The sequence below is a fragment of the Cetorhinus maximus genome, chromosome 4, assembly GCF_964194155.1.
Source record: "Cetorhinus maximus chromosome 4, sCetMax3.hap1.1, whole genome shotgun sequence".
Lineage (NCBI taxonomy): Eukaryota > Metazoa > Chordata > Chondrichthyes > Lamniformes > Cetorhinidae > Cetorhinus > Cetorhinus maximus.
Genome location: NC_135882.1, coordinates 113593996 through 113620143, shown reverse-complemented (window position 1 = coordinate 113620143; position 26148 = coordinate 113593996). Strand labels below are relative to the sequence as shown.

The 26148-nt window shown below is 40.9% G+C and overlaps 1 protein-coding gene across 2 annotated transcripts in view; it reads left to right on the top strand.

The window, feature by feature from the left end:
- The window catches only part of dlgap1a (discs, large (Drosophila) homolog-associated protein 1a), an 889543-nt gene that overhangs the window by 617458 nt on the left and 245937 nt on the right, over window positions 1-26148 (top strand). For both annotated transcript variants that reach the window (XM_078540647.1, XM_078540646.1), the window contains one exon: window positions 18162-19189. In XM_078540647.1, coding sequence (XP_078396773.1) covers window positions 18233-19189 — 957 coding nt within the window. In that variant the 5' untranslated portion in view covers window positions 18162-18232. The remainder of the gene's footprint in view (window positions 1-18161; window positions 19190-26148) is intronic.

Here is a 26148-nt window from a genome sequence, read left to right as displayed (position 1 = left end):
CTTGCTCTTATTGGGATGCCCTGTTGCGGGAAGTGAGGGACTGCAGTGAGATGAGATCTCCCAAAGATGAGAGGAAGAGGCAACTCTCGCCAACCAATCAAGAATGGATGGAAATGGCCAAGGGAGTCATCCAGCAGAAGTTGGCCCCTCCAACCTGAGACAGTGCACCAAGAGGATTCAGGACCTCAGAAGGGTGGGAACAGCAAGTGGCATAACATTTTCAGGTGCCAAGCTTAACATCTGACTTTCCCAGCATTCTTCTGCAAAGCACTGAGCAGAACAACACATCTTGTTTTAACATGCAATCCTCTCTCTGCATGCGTCTCATATTCCCATCTGAACAGCCAAAACTTACACTCACCCTCATCCTCACATCCATGCCTCAGAATCACCCTTCACAAAGGCAGTCTTTCCCTCCTCTCCATAGAAACCATTACAAACACACACATATATATATATAAAAACAAAAAACTACTGCGGATGCTGGAACAAACACACACATCTCTGCTTTCTATCCTTTCAGGAGAAGAGAGCACACAGCCACAGGGAGCGACAGAGACTCAGGGCAGGGTTGGGGGTTAGGTGGTGGACCTGCAGTGACAGGCACCTTGATTGTCACTAGCAATGCATACCCACCTGGCCCACAAGGAAGACGGTCTTGTTCCAGCAGGCTAAAGATATCAGCAAAAACCTGCCATAAAACCCAAGCCTCCTGAGGCATTGGTGCTCAGACGTGTCGAGAGAGTTGATCCTCTGCCCTGAGGACTCTGTGCTGGGGGTCTTGCTTCCTTCCAGCTGGATCTCTCTGTCCATCCCCCCTGCCCTGTGGAGCAAAATGTGGCTGAGGAGAAGGCAGCTAGTGCAGCTGCTGCTGGTGTTTCTCCTGCTGCTGCTCTTGCTCTTCATCAACCGTTCAAGGTGGAGCAGCATAAGCTGCTCCCATGCAATGGTGAAGGCTGTCAGCAGGGAAGTGTAGCTGCTGGTGAGTGAATTGCAAGACAGCTGAACTGACTTCCAAAAAGTTGGCAATCACCTGCCAAGTAGTGAAAGCGTTCTCTGAGGAGTGTTGTGAGCAGCAGCCTCTCACCTAGCCATGGCTGGAGTTCTTCAGTTTCACTGATCAATGCTTTCCAACCTGTCAGGTTCACTGAAGAAACACTCTCCTCTGTGCTCTTTATTCAGTGATCCTGGCGAGTTGCTGACAGCTCAGGAAAGAAGTCTTTTGGCTGCAAAAGCCAGAATCCTTAGTTAAAAAACAAACTAACGATCTATTTGCATATTTTAATTACTTACGCAATAGCTGCCTGGGGTGCTCCCCGCTTGCCTTCAAACCCACCTGGGCGAAATCCAGAAGTGGGTGAGATGATATCTGGTTCCCAACTTGGCATTACTTTTGGGAGTTTAACTCCTCTCACGCACTCAAACCTGCCTCCTCTTGCTTGGGAAAATAACACCTTAATTGTGTTTTTTCAGATAACTAATTTATCAGGTTTGAATGAAGTGCAATGTTTATTTGTAAAAATCAAATCAATTTATTAGCATATTGCCTAGTTTACACAATGCTATGGATTCTAATTTCAAACTGTTTTCTCTGTACACAATTTGATTTACATATTACCTAGTTTGTAAATGCTCTCGAACCCCATTTGTCTTGCATCAGGCCTAACCTTCACCAGTGTCACGTCTATGGTTTATTTTCCTTAAAGTTGTATTGGTATTTTGTCCAGATATAAAAAAAGAAAATGACTGAAAGAAACTGACCTTTGTCTTCCACATATTCCTTTACCCCCAACTCCTGTAGGCTTTGCAGGAAAAAAGATCAGCAAATCAACATTGCTGGAGTACTAACCAACCTGAATCAGTTCTTCTTCATATTCTTCCATTAGCTGTTAACACAGCTACCACAGAGGGTTGTCAATGCCCCCAGGTTGTCCTGGGGTCTTCCAGAATTCCCTCATTTGCACCAGTAACATCACGTAATACGGGTGAAATCGGCTGTATTACTAGAATGAAAACAGAATATTTTAAACAAAACAAAAACAGAATTACCTGGAAAAACTCAGCAAGTCTGGCAGCATCGGCGGAGAAGAAATCAGTTAACGTTTCGAGCCTTCATGGCCCTTCGGCAGAACTGCAGCATAGTTTCAACAAGGGAGAAATATAAATTGGTTTAAGGTGTGTGGGGGGGGTGCGGGGAGGAAGAGACACATTGAGGGTGTGGTGTGAGCAGATAATCAAAAGATGTCACAGACAAAAGGGTCAAAGAGGTGTTGAAGGTGGTGGTCTTTGTCTGAGAAAAGTGCTAATTAAGAATGGAAAACAGGATATTAAAAGTACAGCTCTAGTGGGGGTGGGGTGGAAAGACTAAAGGTTTTAGTTTTAGATTTAAAAATAATGGAAATAGGTGGGGAAAGAAGAATCTATATAAATTATTGAAAAAAAAAGCGGGTGGGGGGGGAAAAGAAACGGGGTGGGGATGGGGGGAGGGGGAGTTTAAGATCTAAAGTTGTTGAATTCAATATTCAGCCCAGAGGGCTGTAAAGTGCCTAGTCGGAAGATGAGGTGCTGTTCCTCCAGTTTGCGTTGGGCTTCACTGGAACAATGCAGCAAGCCAAGGACAGACATGTTGGCAAGAGAACAGGGTGGAGTGTTAAAATGGCAAGCGACAGGGAGGTTTGGGTCTTTCTTGCGGACAGACCGCAGGTGTTCCGCAAAACGGTCGCCCAGTTTGCGTTTGGTCTCTCCAATGTAGAGGAGACCGCATTGGGAGCAACGAATGCAGTAGACTAAGTTAGGGGAAATGCAAGTGAAATGCTGCTTCACTTGAAAGGAGTGTTTGGGCCCTTGGACGGTGAGGAGAGAGGAAGTGAAGGGGCAGGTGTTGCATCTTCTGCGTGGGCATGGGGAGGTGCCATAAGTGGGGGTTGAGGAGTAGGGGGTGATGGAGGAGTGGACCAGGGTGTCCCGGAGGGAACGATCCCTACAGAATGCCGTCAGGGGGGGTGAAGGGAAGATGTGTTTGGTGGTGGCATCATGCTGGAGTTGGCGGACATGAGTTTAAACATGAGTTACACACAAAACCATTTGTGCTTGTGTTTTCGGCAGTCTTTTGCACTAGTTTAAGATTAAATTTCCAAGATCAGCCCTGACTCACAAATCCGGCCACACCTCAGGTTGACATTTCAAGTTTCCACTGATTACGCAGGTCAGGGAAGACTCTTCAGATTTCACTCATTTTCATAGCCATGTTTTCAAAGTTTTCTCATGTCAAAAATACTTAATTTATGAAGATACTGACTGGTGTACACCAATAAAAATCACAAATGGTTCAGCATTGTTTTCTTTCAACTCATGTTCAGTGATGTTCAATCAGGTTACTCACAGATAATTATTTAATTTCCTCTTGAAAGTCACCATTCAATCTGCCTTCAACACCCCCTCAAGCAGTGTATTCCAGATCCTCACCACTTGCTGCGTAAAGATGGTTTTCCTCATGTTGCCTTTAGTTCTTGTGCTATTCACATCAAATCGGTGATCTCTGGTTCTTGACCCTTCCACTAATTGGAATTGTTTCTCTCCATCTACTCTGTGAAGACCCCTTATGATTTTGAACACCTCTTTCAAATCTCTTCTTAGCTTTCTCTTCTCTAAGAAGAAAAATCCCAGCTTCTCTGATCTATTCTTGTAACTGAAGTCCCTCACCTCAAAACCATTCAGTATCTTCATAAGTTAAGTATTTTTGACATGAGAAACCTTTGAACACATGGCTATGAAAATGCATGAAATCTAACCATTTTTGCAGCCTCTCTAATGTCTTCACCTCCTTCTTAATGTGGTCCCCAGAACTGAACACAATACTCCAGCTGAATCAATGTTTTATAAATGTTCACCGTAACCTCCTTTTTATTTTAACTGTATGCCTCTATTTATTAAATCCAGGGTGCCATGTGCCTTTTTTAAAACACTTTTTTAACCAGCCTGCCACCTGCAACGATTTGTACACATATACCCCCAGGTCTCCCTGTTCCTTCATTCCTTTTATAACCGTGCCCTCTAGTTTATATTGCCTCTCCAAAATGCATCACTTCACATTTCCCTGCATTAAATTGCAGATGCCATGGGGAGAATTTTCCGGTCGGCGAGAGGGGGCGGGGCCCGCTCGCCGACGCGTAAAATGACACAATGACATTGGGAGGGCGTCCTGACATCACCGCGCGTCATTTAGATTTCCAGTTCAGCGGGCATGCAGCCGAGTCAGTTGCGTGCCCGCCGAACTGCCAAAGGCCTATTAGGGCCTGTTTAAAACTAATTAAATGAGCTGCCCGTCCAACTTTAAGGTTGGCGGGCAGGCGAAGAGCCCAGGATGGCCTTCGCATTTTTCATGGAACCTCGTCCACAGGCGGGATGAGGTTTCATGAAGTGTTTATGAATTAAATAAATCTTTTAATTAATATTCCTTGACATGTCCCAGCTCATGTGACACTGTCACATGAGGAGACATGTCTTAAAATATTTTCCATTTTTTATGTAAATGTTTGAACCTTAAACAAATCTGCCTGTGGCACCTCTGTGCGTCAGGGAGATTTCTGCGCTCTTCCGTACGCTTGCGCGAAAGAGTGCAGGCCCAGACTCAGAGAATCCCTCCCCCCCCCCCCCCCGCCCGCACAGGAGCGCTCAGCGCTTCCGGGCGAACGTCACACTTGGCGGGCCTTAATTGGTGCTGATCGGGTTCATGCTCACTCCCGCCCGCCCCCACACAACCCTCCTGATGGGGGGAAAATTCAGCCCCATGTGTCAGCCCATTCTACTATCCTGCCTATGTCCTCTTGAAGTCTATCACTATCCTGCTCAAAGTTCACAATTCTTCCAAGTTTTCTGCCGTAGTAAATTTTGAAATTATGCCCACATCTGTAATAGAGATCAAGGTAAGCAGTCATCCCAGTTCCAGCCCATGTGGTACATAATTGTATAAAGCTGCATCTAGCCTGAAAAACAACTGTTCACATCACTCTTTGTTTCCTGGCACTCAGTCAACTTTGTATCCATGATTGCCTTTTATTCTATGGCTTCAATTTTGCTGAATGAATACTTCTTTCATGGAAAGAAAAGATGGTTATGTTTATTATGCTACCTGATTGCACTGGCTCATAGAAGATTTTACATTTGTGATTGTACAAATCACTTTTATCCAAAACATGAACTGTAACCTAACTAGTGGAATTTCGAGTGCATTTTTGGGCACAATTTTCACTTAAGGTAGTGGAGAGCAAGGGGAAATCCAATAAAAACAGGATTTCAGGTTACCCTGGATTTTCTGTGACTATTCTGCTGAAGCTATGTGGATAATTGAAAGAACTCCATGGAAATTTACTCTCCAAAAGCTTCCACAGAAGGAGAGAGGAGAAATTGAAAGAGCAACCTTAATCCATTCATTGTAGTTATTTAAAGTGAATAGTGTTGCTGCATATATTATGCTGCTACAAACTGTGGATCAAGAGCACGTCCTTTCATTCTCCTATGGAGAAAAGGGAAATTCCTCTAGCTATTCTCTTGGTAGTAGGGTCACCCAATTTGGACCATTTTCTAGGAAGTTCCATCACATGACCTCTTGCCTCCAACTCCCAACACATGCTCTCGCCATTGATGACCTCACAGTAATCGGTCAATAATTGCAGCTTCAATATCTACAAAGCAACATGCTGCAGATATTGATCTATTCATTGTGCAGTTCTGATAGTTAGAATGCACACAGGCCAGGGTTACATTACACCCTATGCATATTGCTGCTGTACGGACAGGAGGGGGGTTAACTTAAACAGCGCTGATTTTTTCTTTCATCACCTATCCATAAACAGAAAGGTGTTTTGAATATGCTTCCCCTTTTATAAGCAGTGACATATTTCCCAACCCCTCAGTTTTGGTGTGATCTAATTTTCTGTTAATAACCCCCACAGCAAACTTAAGGTAGGATGAACTCAAAGGGTTAGTTTATTTGCATGCTCTCAAACCATGAGAGGAGTGTTGCTACATTGCCTTCTGTGCACTCATACAGTGAAAGAGGGATAGAGAAGAGAAAGATTTACAGGGTAAAGACCACAGAGGAAAGGAGTTATTGTTTCACGTGGGCTCCAGCATCCAGAATCAAGGTCCAATTAATAAGGCATTCCTTCACAGAGATCAGCAGGTAGAAAACCGATGCTGTATAATTCACTTTTCCAGTGGAGTTAATTTCACATGATGAGATAGATATGTGGAGGTGAATCAGTCTTGTAGTTGATGGTACAGAAGTTCCAACAGAAAGTGTAGATGGGCCAGGTATTCAATCTGGGCAGAGCCTCTTTTCTGTGAGGCTGCATGTAGATGGTAAAATGGCAGACTGAGTTTGCAATACAGCAAGGAGCTTAACGGTTCCACCAGCTAGACGTTCATGACATATGACTCCTGCCTCTCCACATTGTCTTTCACAAGGGATGTGTATCCCTTGTCTGGGTCTCCAAGATGGTTAATTGTCTCACCCATTAAAAATTGAAAGGAAGCTTGCGGGGTCCTTTGTCCTAGCAGATGAAAAAACTCAGGTTGGCCAGCCTGACTTATGAAATGCAGATGGCCTTTGTATAGTTCTCTTTGAATTTGGTCTCTGCAGCCCACATTAGGAGGTGTAAGTTTCTTCAAAACTGCCAGATAGCTCCTTTGTTCTGGGGTCACAGACAGACATAGATTCAGCCATTTTAAAAGGTCTTTATGCAGTTTTTAAAATTTTAGAAATAGCCATGAGAATATCTATATCTGTTCAATAAAAAATATACATAGTGAGGTCTTAGTCCCCTCATACTGTCCTGCTATTTGTGAGTCTGGCCAGATCCAAACTGGAGTAGAAAGTGCCCCTATGATGTTCCCCCTGGGTTTTCTCGACAATTTCTGGGAGATTAAGGGATAAAGTTTCTGATTTTGGTGCAATTGGAAAATTGCGCCCAACCATACAGAAGTGTATGTACATCCTTTAATTCTATGTTCCTCTCTCCACAGATGCTGCATGACCTGCTGAGTGTTTGCCAGCATTTTCTGCTTAATTTCAGATTTCCAGCATCTGCAATTTTGTTTTGCTTTGGGTTAAATTATCCTTTGCACATTTGAGACTGATTTTTTAGTGCAAGAAAGGTTGTATTTGTGGAGCATCTTATATGGCTCTGTTTTTGCACACAGATCAAAGAAGAAAAGTATGAATCATTACTCAAAGCTAAAAGCCCATTTCCTACAATTATGGTAAAGGTCTTGTGTGGAGACAGAGCTAACACAGTCTTATGTTACTTTGTTCTAGAAATGAAATATTTATGAATGAATTTGCAGAGCACTCGTGCTCAGTCAAATCTTCAATGTTCTTATGCCCTAGATAAAATTGGCATACAATGCCTGAGTGAGCTGCACAACAGCTGGAAAACCGAGCTGAAAAAAATAGTTTCCATGGGAATCTAGCTCACGCAATTTAGCGACAGACTTTCCTAGTCACTGAAGTAAATACAGAATTGTTGAAAGGTCATTGACCTGAAATATTAACGCTATATTTCTCTCTCCACAGATTCTGCCGGACCAGCTGATTGTTTCCAGAATTTTCTATTTTTATTTTTTAAATAAAAATCATTGTCCTCGATTTTTGCAGAGTTGTGGAGACTCTGGGGACCTTTAAAAATAGTGGGCATGACCAGGATCGGGAAGTGCCATCCCCATTTCTGACAGATCCTATTTTCACCGGGTAGGGACAGAGGGGTGGGGGAGTGTGGCAGGTGATGTTGAGTGGAAAGGAATGGGTTATGACTTACACACGAGGGAAACGCAAACTCAGCAGGACCACTTGAACTCAGTGCTGAGTTCAAACAGACACCATTTTCACCGGAGCCTTATTGTGTGAGTTACCAATTTTTAGAGTAGATATAAATACTTGTAAAGGGTGGATAAGGTCTGGAGAACTATCAAGCTGTTAAGTTGGCCTGCCCTGTAAAAATTGGGGGGGGAGAAATCTGCCTGTGTCTGTGAGCTGAAAATAAATATGTGCTTGCAGTTTCAACCAATGTTTATTGACATAACCCTGAGAGCTATCATTATAGTATTATTACTGCTTGACTGCTTTCCACAACCTATCAGTGTCACAGTGTTGGTGGGGCATGGAGGGGTTCACAGTTGGATTAACAGCACAACGAGGCTATTAAAAGATTAGCTGCCCTTGATGTGGGGTTATGAATGTAAATGTTTGTTTTTATAATGGAATAAGTACTTGAGGGGATTTAAATGTATCCAGTGGTCTTCCATGAATGAATGTTTATTGAGATAGTGAAGTCTGTAAGAGATATTTAGAACTTTATTTTATTTCATCTCAGCATGACTCCTGAGGTCCACCCATGGTGGATACTGGGTGAGTTGGCATAGAGTGTATAAAAGCAAAGGATGGTGGTGAGGGGGCATGAGTTGGCACTAAGTTAGCGTAGAAGCTATAAGGGGCCATGGGGTTGGTTGGGGGGGATGAGTAGGCATGAGTTGACATCCATGGGCTTGGGGAGTACCAGAGGACTGAGGTGGGCCTTTTAATCATCCCACTTTGGCACTCAGCAGCCCCTGCGCCTGGGGGTGGCAGGCTCATCTCCAACCCACACCCTGCCCCACAAGAAATGAAGATCTCGCCATTCAGGGCACTCTTCCCAGAGGCGGGTGCGGCAAGTTGGGAAAGTTCTGGGTTCTGCAAACCCACCTTTGGAGCAAAAATCCAGGCCATTGTTTTAATGCAATATTGCACATGCAGACCATATTTTAATTTTTAAACAAAAGAATGTAAAAACCGAAGCAATCATGACAGATTTAAGCTCACGTCTCTAATTTCCAAGCGTGGCAATAGAAACTACGGGACTAAAATTGCTAATCATTTCATTTGTTAACCTGGGTTGAGTAAAATTGTGCCTCATAAGCATCAGCTTCCCCTTAAACATGGAGAAGTGGGACAAATATCTTGACAAGGACTTTGTTGCTGGTATTGTAATAAAAAAGAGATTTTGAGTCTACCAGTTTACCATATCTCATTACAATATTACAATAATTGCTAAATCATGGCTCTTTGAAGAAAACCTTTGATTGCTCATTGTACCTTCTATCTCTTAACTCTGTTAGATACTGTCAGTCTTTGTACACTTATGTAAATTTAAAGCATATGACCTTAGCAAATCAGCCCTATTGATGTTTCATCAGCGCCAATGGATCATTCTCAGCTACTGAAGCATGCTTAAAATTCAAAGAAACCCTAGTAACTCCTAAAGAGCCTATAAAATATAAAGGTTTAATTAAAAAAAAGGTTTAATATCTTTGATGATTCTGAATAGCAGCAAAAAAATAAAGACTTTTTATGTGCAACATAAATCAACCATATGCTGTTGGACTAATTTGGCATTCTGTTCCATTATTTGAATATGTTGTACCTAGTTTCTTGGGACAGTGGTCGGTCATCCACTATTGCTTTAATTTTTAATGGGATCAGTAGTGTGATCTTTAAGCGAGGATCACTGTCATTATAGGTTTATAGAAGGTTCAATCCATTTTATTCCCTATGCCACTTAATAAATACGACATATACAGCAAGTATTTCAAGAATAAGGGTAGCTTTGTTGCAGACAAAAACATGGACAAGTACCTTTAGAATCATATTGTGATCAATATCTTTGTAATTATCATAGCGAAGACTGATTTGACCTTGTGCTTACATATTTTTAGTTGTAACAGGAATGGATAATGTTTCGTTCTCAGTGTTATTACTGAGCACAGATGCACTTTTCCAAATTGCTTCTATACCTATTATTGAACGCTCAGCGCCTGTCTTTTATGGAAATGCCATGCATGATTATTTGAAACCTGGCACCTTGGAGATAAAAGCTATGTCCCGATAATGTACTTACAAGAATCATTTCACGGTTATAAAATTGTGCATTTGCGTTGATGAGCTATTGGCCAAGATTTTGTCTGTTCTTTGGTGTGCTCTACTGAAGCTAACAGTCTAGGTTCAGAAAAGAAGAAAATGAATGTGGCTTGTTCATAGCAATAGGATGCATGGTAACTGGCTTACACTTGAACAGCTCTAACAGTGGGGAGACACCTAGCCTCAAGACATGAATTGGTATAATCAATGTGGAATATAAATGATGAAAAAAAAGGTCCAAAGATAAAACCCCATGAAAAGTAAATCTCAAATTGTAATATTGTTGCAAATGTAATACGTTATACCCTCGTTTAATTTGGTAGTTCTAAATATTGTTTGTTTAATCATTTAGTACAATTTTGTTCAGTTCAGTATGGCCCATATCTCCCTTTCTTTCCTTCTTCTGAAGCTGCTGACTCACCCCGGATTGCAATTCAACATGACAATGTTCTTACAATCCCCGGAGAGACTGATAACTTTTTAAAAGAAAGCAATCCCCACAATGCCAATGGAAATAACTGAAGGACAAGATTTCACTTTCTAAAACTTTTTCTGTAACAAACAAACCAAAATCAATGTAATACAAACATCAATTAACATGAAAATGATACTTTGAAAAAAAAGATAAATTTCACTTTAAATAGTCAATACAACACAGATACAGCTAACAAGATCACAAACATCTGCATCACTTCTTGCATACTTGTGGCACCAGATGCAGTTCCAAGGTTCTCTAATTTGGCCTCCAGTACATAGGATCTCTCACCTTTCCACTCAATTAAATTGGTCCTCGAGTCGCTTTCGTGACAGTCGTATTCTATCCGACATTCTCGGATACGCCCGACACCCAATCAGCATGCCCCTACAGATCGTCCTTGGTTAAGTCACACAGTTTTGTAGGCACAGAATCCCCAGAGACTGCTTTCTTCAATGCTTTAAACGGCCTAGTTGGCTCTGATAATACTGAAACAATGTAACAATGTCAGTAGCCTTGTCCAGTCCACAATATGTGCTCTCCCTGGTTTCAACTTTCAATCTTTTTTAACTGTATAACGTGCACAGTAACACAGTCCCTGCTGTATTCTCAGAGCCTTCTCCATGTTTCTTCACCGGGATATGTTCTGTTCTGCATCCTGATACCAGCTATAATCCAATATGCAATCAACTGTCTAGTTACCCTTTGCTTCAGCCCCATAGCAGCCTAGATGACATGAGCACTTCCCAGATGTTTAAGGGCACATTGCCAGAATTGTCTTAGTTTCACTTTGGATTTAAATGGAACTTCCCAAAAGAAAGTGCAAACTTTTCCCCAAAGCACATAGGGTCATCACAATATCCCTTGAAGTAGCCATTTTTCATATAGATGCCTAGGCAGTGGGTGCTGCCTAGGTCAGAGAGTCGCTAACTCAAAACAGACCAGGAATGAAACTTAGAACTTTTCCAGTTAATTTGGATCAAAGCTATCCTGACTTACCAAGTGAGTTATTGAAAGAGTCCTGAACCCATTTTAGCATTCTATTTCTTTTATGGTAATTGTTTAATTAGTAAAATAAATGCTTTAGCTCATTGTATACAGTTTTAATTTAAAATAATCTGGCAAACCTTTATTTCTTGACTAAGAGGAAAACCTTATATCACTTTTGTCAAACTGTCATTTGAAAGTAAGTCAATAATCATTTCTGGTTTTTTTGTGGCTTTGTCATAAGAAATAAATATTTGCTAATGAAGACAATGCTGCTTTAATGTTTGTTAATCAGATTGAGATAATGAAACATCACTAACAAAAGCATCCAGCATTCATAGGTCTGATATCGCTTGGAAGTAATAGCTGAATTCCCATTGGTTACCATGACAAAACACATAAAACCAACACTGGAAGAATATCCCCTGTTGTGCCATTTGCTTGCTTCATTTTGCACACAGTGCATTTGATGGACATTCCAAGCAAGATTGCCAAATTCTCAGTACAATGTTTTCAAATATATTGCATATGTACTGGAGCATACATCTGTAGTCTGGTTCTTTCTGGGCTAGGCCCTTTGCGGCCCAATTATGCCGAAAATGAGCACAAAGTGGTCACGGCATCTGGTGCACATGCTGGTTCTGCTGGGGTGAGGTCCAAACAAAACTTGGCTTTGAGCCTCATTTAAATGGCATTGGTACCCGGGTTTCGGGTCGAGGGAGAATCAAATGTGCTGACAGGTAGGCCAGACAATTTTGGTGCAACACTGCTATTTCTACTGGAACAACTAAAATAAAAACTGAAAATCTATGGGTCTTTTTCTGACCAGTTCACAGTGGTCCTTAAATGGACTCTTGGTTGGACATTCTAATTCTGGTACAAAAGGTGGAGAATGGGAAACACAGGCTCCACCCATTTGCATCAGAAAATCGCATGAGCTCTCGAACTAGTTCAGGACCTTAATTTACATAGTTAAAGAGTTTAATCTCTCTTTCAGGTTGGCAAGCTAGAGAACTAAAAGTCACCCACACCAATATAGCCTTTGGGACACATCCAGCCCGGATTTGGCATGAAATATCGCAACACCGATAGCCTAAAGCCTATTTTCCAGCTGCAAAACGGAGTGATGTAAACTGAACATGTCTCACTTGTTCTTAGGATTAATTAATGGCCTACGAGTGTTACTAGAAAGCTAACCACCATAGCCAGTGGATTTCAGCGTTTGTGGAAAAGAACAGGTGAATTCATGGATGAAATTTTTAAAACTGGTTAAAGAAAAACCTCTCACGTAAGCAAAGCAGGTCCTGGGGCTGAATTTTCACGTGGGCTCAGGCCATTTACTAACTGCAGAAACCTGAGTCCATCACCTCTAATCATACCTGCCATCGTTTCATTTCCTGGAGACATGGATGGGCAGGATTCAGGTTTTCCAAGTCCCAAGGCAGCATTGGAGAAGTGGGTTGATTGGAAGGCCCACCTCAGTTTGCCGTGACATCAGCCCAGCTCTCCAACATAGTTTTTATGCTCCTAACCCTCACCTCTCAACCCCTTCACCTACCCTCATGCCCCCTCATGTTCCCCATGCCCCCTCATATTCCCAATGCACTTCCATGCCCCCATGTATCCTCCATTGCCACTCACCCAATATCCATTATGTGCAGTGCCCAGGAGCCATCTAATAGCATTGGGAATCCTTTCAAATGGATATTCAAATGCGCAGCTTCACCACTGGAAAAGTACTCTAATACAGCTCAACATATACACAATGCTGATCAATGTAATGGTCAACTCACCTTTGCAGGACAGAGCCCTATAATCAATCACCATAGTAAAAATGCACCTAACTTAGAATTCAGCATTTAATAATGACATCTGAAGCTGTTAAACCATTTAAAATAACCTTTTGGAATGTTTCCAACTCCTCAAGGTGTCCCTATGATTCCTGAACTCTCAAACAAGGCAGGTTTTTAGAAGCGTTCCAAAATCCCCAGTCAGCGCCCCACCCCGCCCCCCCTCTGATTGGCGGACAGCTGTCGGGGCGGGATATCCGTCCCAAAACAGAAAGTGCAGCCATTTAATGGCTCCGGGGAGCTGGGAGCCTTGAGTGCAGGGCTCCTGCCACCAAATAGGAACTTTATTCCACCCGGACTTTCAGAGATGAGGACAGTGGGGGTGCCACCTGATTTCATTGCAAATGATGGGCATCCCGCTGCCACATTAAATTCCGCGCTATAAGCCAATGATCCCATTGATAGGGAACATAAGTCCCTTTGTGTATTATAGGGAAGATCAGTTCTTCCACTTGCAAAGTGGAATTGTACCATAAAATCCCCAAAACAAGGATGAAAGTTCTATGGATTTAATTATTTGGAGGGTGAAACTTAATTTCACTGGGGAAGCAAGTGAGGTGGTAGTGAATTAACTGCCCGAAATGCACCCATGTTTTTTTCTATTATGGAGAATAACAGAATATATATCACAGAAACAGGCCATTGAGCACAACTGGTTCATGCAGGTTGCTATGCTCAACACATGCCTCTTCATACTCCTCCTCTTCAAATCCTATCAGCATAACCTTTCTCCCTCATATATTTATCCAGCTTCCCCTGAATGTGTCTATGCTTTTCACATCAACAACTCATTGTAGTAGCAAGTTCCACATTTTTTCACTCTGGAAAAAGAAGTTCCTCTTGAATTCTCTAGTGGATTTATTAGACGTTTATATTTATGACCCCTAGTTTTGGTCTCCCCCACAAGTGGAATATCCTCTTTACATCTATTTTATCAAATATTTTCAGAGATCTGTAAAATTATATCAGGTCACCCATCATAAAGTTGATGGGTAAGAAAATAGGGCAGCATGTATAATGCATAATGAAACCCATTACTGCCTGATTTGTATCACCGCAGGAGTTAAATTTCAGCCCCTTTCAACCCCATTCAACTTTGCTCAATCTATCTATCCAAATATGCTTATCCTATGGCTTTAAGGCACAGATATGCTAAAAATGTGAAAATCTTTGTTAGCTGGTGATTATTAACATGCTTCAGAGCTAGTTTAGACACTCAGCTTGTCATGTACCCTAATTATCGGTATAATGGCTACCAAGGTATGCACACTTTTTAACTTATTGTTGTTTTAATGACTTTGACATTTAATGACTACTAAATTAAAAAGTAAATTTCCATTTTGCTGAAAAGGGAGGCATTGCTGAAACTTTTTATCTTGCACTCATCAGGACAAATGCAAGAATGACAAATTTCAAACGATCGTAACAGTTTATACAACGGGAGAAAAGGGTGCTGATTTGTTGACAAGTTGACTCTGATTGGCCAAGGCATTGCAATGCAGAAAGCAATAGGGAACCATAGGCTCATCATGCTTTCCCAGGTACTTCAAAAAAGGCTCAAGGCTTGATCATATTCTTTTTGTTTGCAGAGAACACATTCCTGCATATGAATGTATGTCGCTTCTAGCAAGCATAAATGAGCCACATTATAAGTTTGACTGATTAGCACACTCAGCTATTAGCACACTCAGGATTGTTCAGCAAGTGCTGCCCAATCATGGAATTACATCTAACAGCAGACATTTTGTTTTGGGGTTTGCAAGTGAGGACTGGTTGAGTACAGTATGTACTCTGCCTATTATGAACAGCTGGAGGAACATGTTTGATTCAATCAGCAATTTGTGGGAAAGTATAGCCTATATACCTGACAACATGCTGGCACTGAAATCCATACACAACGTTGTTCAATTGTGTGATAGGCAGAACGTCTTTTTGGTCTGATGCCAGCATCCTGTTAGTGGAAAATATCACATGTGTCACTACTGCATGGCAGTAATGTGAAATGGCTTGCTTAACCTCCCAAATTGTTCAAATTTTTGAGATACTTTGCCTTTCCATGGTAATTTGAGATAGACCAAATACATTCTCACAGGTACTCACTGCCCTTTACCCTTACAGCCTTCATGATTTACTTAGTACCAGCTCATGCCAACACATGCCCCCTACTCACTACCCTTTGCCCTTACACCCTCCATGATTGACTGATTGATTGTTCTATGATTGATTGATTGAATCAAACAACATGTTCCTCTGGTTGCTCATAATAAGAAAAGGTGTTACTCAACCAGCCTGCGCTTGCAAAAGCCAAAACAATACGTTGACTGTTTGATGTGATTCCATGATTGGCCAGCACTTGTTGATCAATTCTGAGTGCACTAATAGCTACACAAATAAACTAATTTAAGATAAACTGTCAAGCTTATAATGTGATTCATTTATGCTTGCTAGAAGCGACATATATTCATGCACAGGGAGTCATTCTGTGCAAAAAAATATCCAAGCCTTGTGCTTTTTTAAAAATTAACTGGAAGCTTGGGAGCCTATAGTTTCCCTGTTTCTTTCTCCATGGCAATGCCTCAGTCAATCAGAGTCAATTTGCCAACAAATCAACATGCCTCTTTCCCTGTGGTATAAATTGTTGTGATTGTTTGAAATTTGACATTCTTGCATTTGTCCTGATGACTGCAAGATGTAAAACTTTGGCAACATGTCTCACTTTTCAGCAATATTCAAGTTTCCATTTTGGATAAGTACAATGGCAGCAATTCGCACCCCTGCATTCAGATCTCTCATGAAGTTTCTTAGGCTGCAGTTATTGTATTCTAAGAAATGTTAATATCCAAATGTCCTGGAACTGTTCTGATAAGAGGTCATGAATTGAAACATTTGCCTGGATTTTTGCTCCTGAGACAAGTCCACAAAGTCGTGAAATTTTCTGTGTCGCCACATCTACCGTGGGAGAAAGTGCCCCGATGGTGGGATATTCATTCCGGTGGAGGCAAGTGTGTGCTGGAGATAGGCCTGCCACTCTGGATGCAGATCGAAGGTGCCCATAGCGGCTGCCAAGTGCCAAGGAGGGGTGAATAAAAGGCCTGGGTTCCCTGGAACTTCATCCCAGCTGAGTTGTTAGATATTAGGTACTCTAGTCCAAACCCCTCACACCCTCTCAACCTCACCTGCTCCCCATGCCCTATCCTTGCTAACTCATACCAACCCATGCCTCCACCCACCCCCAATGGCCCCCATACCTTCCATGCCAACTCATGCCCCTACTCAGCCCAAATAGCCTTTCATACCTTCCATGCCCTATGTCCCCTAACCACCCCAATGGCCATTATAGCCCCTATGCCAAGCCATGCCCCCACCCACTCCATATCCCTTTATAGCCTCTATGCCAATTTAGTGTCAACTCATGCCAATCCACGCCCCCTACTCACTACCCTTTGTCCTTATACCCCCCCCCATGCCAACTCACCCATTTTCACCATGGGCAGACCTCATGAACCATGCTGAGATGAAATAAAGTAAATTTCTAAATATCTATTACAGACTTCACCATATTAAAAAAAACTCTCATTCATAAAAGCCCATTCAATACATTTAAATCCCCACAAGCACTTAATTCCTTATAAAAACAAACATTTGTATTCATGACCCCACATCAAAGACAGTTAATCCTTTAATAACCTCTTGAAGTTGTCAATCACACAATGAATTTACAGCCCACTACTGTGATAATGACCAGTTGTGGAAACAGTAATAATACTATAATGATAGCACTTAAGGTATTGTCAACAAACATCTATTGAAACGGCAAGCATAGATTTTTATCAACTCACTGACACAGGCTGGCAGTTTTTCCCCCCAAAGCTTAAAGATCTGACAATTTAAATAATTTGACAGCTTAACAGTTTTACAGACCTTATCTGCCATTTATGAGCATTTATGTCTACTTTAAAAAATCGTGATTCACACACTAAGGATAAAGCCCTCGGCTCTAGCAAAAATGGAAAATGGGGTCTGTTTGAACTCACCACTGAGTGCAAATGGCCTGCTGAGTTTGATTTTTCCCCATGTGTGAGTCACGTAGTGCCCCAGTTCCCCTACTGGCAAAAATAAGATCTGTTGGATTTTGGGGCAGGATTTCTGGATCCCGGTTTCCAATGCCATCTTGAATAAGACATGGAATTTCCACAGCTCCACGAAAATCTAGGCCATTAACTCTGTTTCTTTTCCACAGATACCGCCAGACTTGCTCAGTCTTTCCAGTTTTTTTCTGTTTTTATTTCAGATTTCCAGCATCTGCAGTATTTTGCTTTTGGATTAGTCTAAGAACTAAGCTAATCCTTTGTTGTTCATTTTGAAACAATGCGTTGATGGTCCAAATTTTCCTGGAGACTTAAAATATCATAATGGTACATCTATGTCAATGTGGCAATTTACAGAGTAAAATTTCCAGGAAATTATAGTGCAAGTGCCTTGCACCATGCCATATTTCCCTGGGTCTTTTAATGCACAATGAACTGATGAAAATTAGACCCAAAAAGTCCTAACATCATTTTAGGAATGGAATGCTACATTTTGAATGGACAGTAACCACCTATGGACCTCTGTATACATTGGATCTTATTTTATAAGAATTAGTTATTAAGTTGATTAACAAAATAAAATATACTTTGTTAAAGACAAACAATTGGATAAAAATAAGAATCAGGTGGCTAAGAGTTTTTAACTTTTAATATTATCAGTTTTTGAAATGTGCTTTGGGGTCCAGAAATTAGAAACTCTGTTTTCAAAAATTGAGTGACATTTCTTATTGTAGTGCTCCATTTTTAACCCAAAAGAGTATAATGGGAAATTATAATACTGATTAGTATCTTACTTTATAATTTTTTAGGGCTGTCTCAAGACGACTCTTGATAATAACTACAGTTATTAAATGACTTGGGAAAAGTCTCAGCCACAATAATGAAAGGGTTATCAAGCAGCCGAGGCCACCATCACGCAACCAACTGTGACCCTTCGTATGATACACTGTCCCACCAACAGGAGAGAAAGCCATACATACTCAATCCAGTTGACTCCCACCCTGGAGATCATTCCTATTGCCCCCAACGGAACTCATTTCACTCAGAATGCATGGTTCCATTCAATGACCAAATGTCTAGTAGTACTTTTCCCAGAAGACATTATAGCTCACAGCATGACCTTAAGGATGAATGTGCTCTGGTGCCTGCACCTTCATCCAATAAAACTAATCGCATTCCTGCCAACCTCCTAGACCAATTTGAGAGGCAACTCCCAATCCGTCGTGATGGGTTCCACACCTTACAGTATAAACGGACAGCCCTGGAACATCGGAGTGAAAGCCCAGGAAGGATCCGCCACCTGGTTCACTCAGTGCAAAAGTTGTTTACTAAGTCACATTCTCTGGAAGGGCCTTCCAAAGGAAATACAAATGGCAATAAAGCAAATCCTGATGAAGTACATGCTCTGAAACGTGGCAAGCGCAGCAAGAGCAAAGATAGGAAGTCAGAACTGAAGAACAAATCTAATATTTCAGGATGGTGGAGCTCAGATGATAACTTGGACGGTGATGTATGCATTTATCATGGGCCAACAAATGTGATGACCATGGGTCGATGTCCTGACCGTTCAACATCTCAGTACTTCATGGAAGCTTATAATACTATCAGTGAGCAGACGTTAAAAACCTCCAGGAGCAATAATGACATGAAATGCACAACTTGTGTAAATATCCCACTGAATGTTGATACACAAATCATGAAGAAGAGCTCGTGGTCTTCAACGTTAACAGTGAGCCGAGCCCATGAAGTTTATCAGAAATCCTCGGTGAATCTTGATAATAAAACTGTCATGAAATCGGAAACATGTCAGAAAGAACGTTCGTGCCAGTATCTCCAGGTATGCATCCAATGCATAATAATTTCACAGCATACTACTGCTACAAAAATTGTTTACAGGTTTAAAAGGTTTTAATACAACATGTGCAATGGCTCTGTTTTGTGGGCTGTGCTAGAAACAACAAAACATATGAAAACATATCTAAACTGGAAAGAACTTGCTTTCCATTTATTACGTTGGAAGTTTCTTTAAGGGACGTTGGTTTTACATAAGGTCTTTGGCAAATTACATCTTATTTGCTTACAAGCACACAACTGAATGACATAAATCACATGAAAATATATCCTGGCATCTTTGCATGTGATGCTTTCATGAAATCAAAGATTGTAGGATCACTACCAGCTGACCCTCAATTAAACCTTTTTTTCCATTTTCGCCACAATACACAGTTGATGTATGTATATGTTATTGCACGGCCTTACATTTTGTAATACTGTTGACTTTTGATGTGTCCAGTTGTTACTGGTTGTAACTTTCTTTAAAGTCCCTATCTTTGAATCTGCTCAAACTACTGCCCCATTCTTGGGATATCGTATTTTCTAATAGAACCTTATGTCCTCCAAAATCTTGGATATTCTGCTTACAATAGAATTTTCTAGAACGTTTTGAGAAAAACTATGATGTAAGAGTGGAGTTGAGGCAATTTTGTTTTACAGGGAATTTGCATGTAACAGATTTACTCCAATATTATGCCAAAACAGCGCTATGTGCAAATTTCCTTTTCTTTGACCATTTGCATTGCCCCTGAATTATGTCTGCCAAAACTTCAAAAAGCCCATTAACATAGTGCAATAAAGGCCAGGGAAAGCTAGCTTCCTGTATTTATGCCAGTTCTGAAATTACTTCCAAAATTTTAGGCATAGCACAACTATAAGTCACCATTTGTTGTGTTTTATGGATTTTTTAAAAATCGTCCTTAATTAGATGCACTGTATTTTCTACACCTTTGAATTTTTTATGGTATCAAAATCTGATACAGTAAAAATATTAAAGCTGCCATACTTTAATTATGCTATGCTTAACTTGCATGTTTTGACAGCTTCAAACTTTAATTTCATGACATCAGTAAGATAAAGACAGACTTAAAGCAGACTAATGGCATAAGTTCAATGCCACACTGCCCCAATTTTTATATGTTTTATGCTGTTTTTTTCTATCTGACCTTATGTGCCACATTGTAAATCCTTAGTGTCTCTATTCTTAATGGAAGTCTTTTAATTATTTCCTTTATACTAGACTTCACTGGTTTTTTCCTCTGCCAGAGATGTCAGACTAATAAATCTGTGGTTCACAGGATCAGGCATCTGATCTTTTCAAAATTACCATTGTTGTGCCCCATGATCTTTGCAAAATTTCCAAAATGGGTTCCTCACTTGCATCCTCATTCCTTGAGATTAATATTTTATGACACCTCAGGTGCGTAATTTCCAAATGATGATTTCATAAAGGCTCGCAATCTCCAGTGAATTTCCCACCAGTTTATTTAGTTGCCTAGAAACACGACCAACATAATTTGTGAAAAGTGTTAAAATCTGAAATATATTTTACTATTTTCCATCATTTTACCTCTTTCATCCATTTGTTCTTTTACACTTTTCTTCCTACAATGTACCAAAACAACTTCACATTAATTGAATCCCTCAGTGAACAATAATTGTGTCTGAAAGTTTTTCCTTTACCACTTTTGCTAATTCATTTTAGCACTGGTAGTACCCTAGTAGAGTTGTACTTAGCCCAATCCCATAATACACCAGACTATCTTGAATAACATACTTCATTAACAGTTTCCTACATTTATCGACATTAAAACCTATCTGTCATTTCTGAGCACATCTTCGTAATTAGTCTAATTCTCTCTGATTTTGCAGATCTCATTATTTGTGACTTGCAACATATCTTACCTCATCAACAAATTTTACAATATTATAAGCATTCTTTGTTAATTAAGTTATGAAGAACATGCACATCTGGGGATTTATAACTGGGTGCCTATAACATTGTTCTGCAATGCTTGACTAGTCAGTGCCTCTAGACAAAGTTTTCTTCCCATTTCTCATTGCCTTCTGCTTCCAAATGTCAAACAAATTGTCAAGTCAGCTCATAATTTCAATTAATTCAATTAACTGGAAGATTGTTTACAAGTCTTCTGAAAATGTATGAAATCCCAACTGAAAATTCAGGTAAGCTATATTCACTGTATTTCCCATATTGTCAATGAAAAGGTAGAACAAGCCAATTTTACCCCACAGCTTAATGTCAGTGATCTCCATAATGGGTAAATGGCACATCATTGTACCAAGGACCTCCACAAGTCAAAATGCACCTCACTGTTTTCATCTGCAAAGAGTTTGCTTCCCGTGCTTCCGGCTTTAGTTGAAAAGTAAAAATATATTTTTTTTTAAATGAAATGTTTAACACCAGCCGAGAATATAAATTAAACATGTCTTAGCTGGTGCAATGTGCAGCTTCAATAAACAGAGCACTGCACCAACACAGTAACTTCTGAAGTGGGAATCTGTGATTCTTTTTCCAATAATATATCTCAACAAGTTTCCAAATGGCAAAGGTATAAAGCAGAAAAGTGGCTCAGGCTCGATGGATTACTAGACAATAGACCCTTTAAGAATCAGATCTCATAGCTCAGTTTGGTGGGTGAGTTTTAAAGAAAAATTAAAAGTAAGCACAACCACAGGAAGTAATTAGACCAGCCTTTGTGGCTTTTCATGGAAAAATGATGTTCCTAACTCGATTATTATAGATGTGATTTCTCTTCCAACAACATTGATAGAACTGGAAAGGAGGTCCTGCTGAAAGAATTTGAACAGTTAGAAGCTAAATTAAAAAGCAGAACCTCCAAGGTAATAATCTTGGGATTGCTACCTGAGCCACAGGCAAACTGGCATAGGGTAAATAAAGTTATGGACTTAAATGTGTGGCTCAGAGATTGGTGTGGGAGGAATGGATTTCACTTCATGGGACACTGACACCAGTACTCGGGTAGAAGGGAGCTGTTCTGGTGGGATGGGCTTCACTTGAACCATGCTGGGACCGGTGTCCTGGCAAACCAAATAACTAGGGCTGTAGAGAGGGCTTTGAACTAAATAGAGTGGGGAGAGAGTTCTGGAGAGGGGATACGTAGGCTTAAAAAGCAGAAGGATGTGGCAGCCTTGAGGGGCAGCTATTTAGGTAACGATACCCAGAGTGTGACAAGAAGGGACTGGGCATACAAGCATAAAAAAACAGCAGCAAATAGGGTCAAAGGGGGAAAAAATGATAAAAAGGCATAATTAATGGCCCTTTACTTAAATGTAGTATTCGGAACAAAATAAATGAATTAACGGCACAAATAGAGGTTAGTGGGTACGATCTTATGGCCATTACAGAGACGTGGTTACAAGGAGATCAAAGCTGGGAACTAGATATTCAGGGGTATGTGACCTTTCGAAAGGACAGGCAGGAAGGAAAGGGTAGTGGGGTAGCTTTGATAGTACAAGATGGAATAATTACAATAGCAAGAAAGGATCTTGGGTCAGAAGACGTAGAATCCATATGGGTGGAGGTAAGAAATAACAAGGGGAAGAAGACACTGGTGAGAGTAATCTATAGGTCCCCTAACAGTAGCTATACTGTAGGACAGAGAATAAATCAGGAGATAATGAAGGCATGTAAAAAAGGCAGCACATTAATCATGGGTGACTTTAATCTTCATGTAGATTGGGAAAATCAAATTGGCAGAGGTAGACATGAGGAAGAATTCATAGAGTGAATTCAGGACAGTTTCTTAGAACAATATGTTGTGAATCCAGCCAGGGGTCAGGCTATTTTGGATCTGGTATTGTGTAATGAGGCAGGTTTAATAAATGACCATGAGAAACTTGGGTCGGAAACAACTGTGCTAAACTTAAGTAAGGGTAATTACAAGGGAATGAGGGCAGAGTTGGCTGGTGTGGACTGGGAAAGGAGTTTAGCAGAAAAGATGGCTGATGAACAATGGCAGATGTTTAAGAAAATAGTTCATGACTCTCAACAAAGATATATCCCAACGAGGAAGAAGGATTCAAGGAAGGGGGTAAACCAGCCATGGCTAACCAAGGAAGTTAAGGACCGTATCAAATTGAAAGAAAAAGCATACCATGTGGCAAAGATTATTGGTAAGACAGAGGATTGGGAAAGTTTTAAAAACCAACAAAAGATTACCATAAAAAAATAAAGAGGGAGAAAAGAAACTTTGAGGGTAAACTAGCAAGTAATATAAAAACGGACAGTAAGAGCTTCTTTAAATATATAAAATGGAAGAGAGAGGCCAAAGTGAACATAGGCACTTTAGAGAATAAGGCTGGGGAAATAATAATGGGAAACCAGGAAACGGCAGAGGAGTTGAATAAATACTTTGCTTCAGTCTTCATGGTAGAAGACACTAATAGCATTCCAAAAATACTAAATAATCAAGGGGAAAAAGGGGGTGAGGAAATAAATACAATAACTATCACTACAGAAAAAGTACTAGGGAATCTAATGGGGCCAAAGGCCGATAAGTCCCCTGGACCTGATGGGTTGCATCCTAGGATATTAAAGGAAGTAGCTACAGAGATAGTGGATGCACTGGTAGTAATCTTCCAAGAATCCTTAGAGTCTGGAGAAGTCCCAGAGGATTGGAGAACGGCCAATGTAACACCCTTATTCAAAAACGGAGGGAGACAAAAAGCAGGTAACGATAGGCCAGTTAGCTTAACATCTGTCATTGGGAAAATGTTGGAGTCTATTATAAAGGATGTAATAGCAGAGCATTTAGAAATACATAATCTAATAAAGCAGAGTCAGTATGGCTTCACGAACAGGAAATCATGCCTAACAAATTTATTAGAATTCTTTGAGGAGGTAACAAGCAGGATAGATAAAAGGAAACCAGTAGATGTAATATATTTGGATTTCCAAAAGGCGTTCGATAAGGTACCGCACATAAGGCTACTTAATAAGAGCCTATGATGTTGGTGGTAGTATATTAGCATGGATAGCGGATTGGCTAACTAATAGAAGACAGAGAGTAGGGATAAGGGAGGCATTTTTGGGATAGCAACCTGTAACTAGTGAGTGCCATAGAGATCAGTGCTGGGGCCTCAATTATTTACAATATATATTAATGACTTAGATGAGGGAAGTGAATGTACTATCACCAAGTTTGCAGATGACACAAAAATATGTGGAAAGGCAAGTGGTGAGGATGACAGGAGTCACAGAGGGATATAGACAGGTTAAGGGAGTGGGCAAAAACTTGGCAGATGGAATATAATGTGGGAAAATGTGAGGTTATGCATTTTGGCAGGAAGAAGGAAGGAACTGAATATCATTTACATAGAGAAAGTCTGCAGAAGGCTGCAGCACAGAGGGATTTGGGAGTCCTTGTGCATGAATCCCAAAAAGCTAACATACAAGTTCAACAAGTAATAGGGAAGGCAAGTGGAATGTTGGCCTTTATTTCAAAGGGAATGGAGTATAAAAATGGGGAAGTCTTGCTAAAACTATACAAGGCACTAGTTAGACCACACCTAGAATACTGTGAACAATTTTGGTCCCCTTACGTAAGGAAAGATATACTGGCATTGGAGGCAGTCCAGAGAAGGTTCACTAGGTTGATTCCGGGTATGGAGGGATTTTCTTATGAGGAGAGGTTGAGTAGGTTGGGCCTGTACTCATTGGAGTTTAGAAGAATGAGAGGCAACCTTATTGAAACATATAAGGTTCTTAGGGGGCTTGATAGGGTAGGTGCTGAGAAGTTGTTTCCCCTTGTGAGAGAGTCTAGGACCAGAGGGCATAATCTTAGAGTAAGAGGGGGCGCCCATTTAAAACAGAGATGAGGAGGAATTTCTTCTCTTAGAGGGCAGTCAAACTGTGGAATTCTTTACTGCAGAGGGCTGTAGAGGCTGGGTTGTTAAGTATATTCAAGGCTGAGATAGACAGATTTTTAATCAGTCAGGGAATCAAGGGTTATGGGTAAAAAGCAGGAAAGTGGAGTTAAGGATTATCAGATCAGCCATGATCTCATTGAATGGTGGAGCAGACTCGATGGGCCAAATGGCCTATTTCTGCTCCTACATCTTAAAGTCTTATGGTCTTTACAGCTGGTGTTCATGAGCTTTGTGTTGTCTTGGTCTATTTTTCGGTAATCTGCTGAGTCCTATCGTGAATCCCTTTTGTATTTTTCTCCCTTGATTCCATACTTGAGCATCAAATACAATTCTACGTATATTGCATGAAACCTCTGCCTAAGTAGCAGTGAATGCATCAGTGATATCAAGCTCAAAAATATCTTTAAAGTATGTATGTAACAATTTACATTCCACCAATAAATAGTGTACACTTGTGCTAGAAATATCAAAATATGAAGAAAACTAACTGTATTAGTGCTGGGGTTTTAAAAAATCATTCCCTTGGTTTACTCCTACTCCTGTGAAAAACGGGCGGAATTTTCCGCACCTGCCTGCCGCCGGGATTGTCTGGTCCTGCCGCAAGTCAATGGACCTCTGGCTTGGGCGCCGCCTTGCCCGCAGCGGGTCCCGCCCGCGATAGGGCCGGAAAATCCCAGCCGATGTCACTTATTCAGTGTTAGGAGGCAACACAACATCTCCACAATGATTTTGGTCACTGTAAATTTCTATTTGAGATCACAAGTGATTTGGCTAGAAGCAGCCGGTGGTTTATTCAAGTTATACAAGGAGGGAATATATCCCAGGTTTGCACTAAGTGCAGTAGCAGGTGGGAGAAACGACTTTTTACATGCCGACTGCAATGGTGGCTTCTCAAGCTGTATCGTCCCAATCCCATCGCATTAATCATGCATTCCCGGGAAACACGAAACATGTTTCGATGGTGGGCGGACTCTCATTCGCCCACTATGCCATCACCTCGCCACTTCATCATACCGGGTGCCATATTTAAAGTGCAGCCGCGCACACACCTCT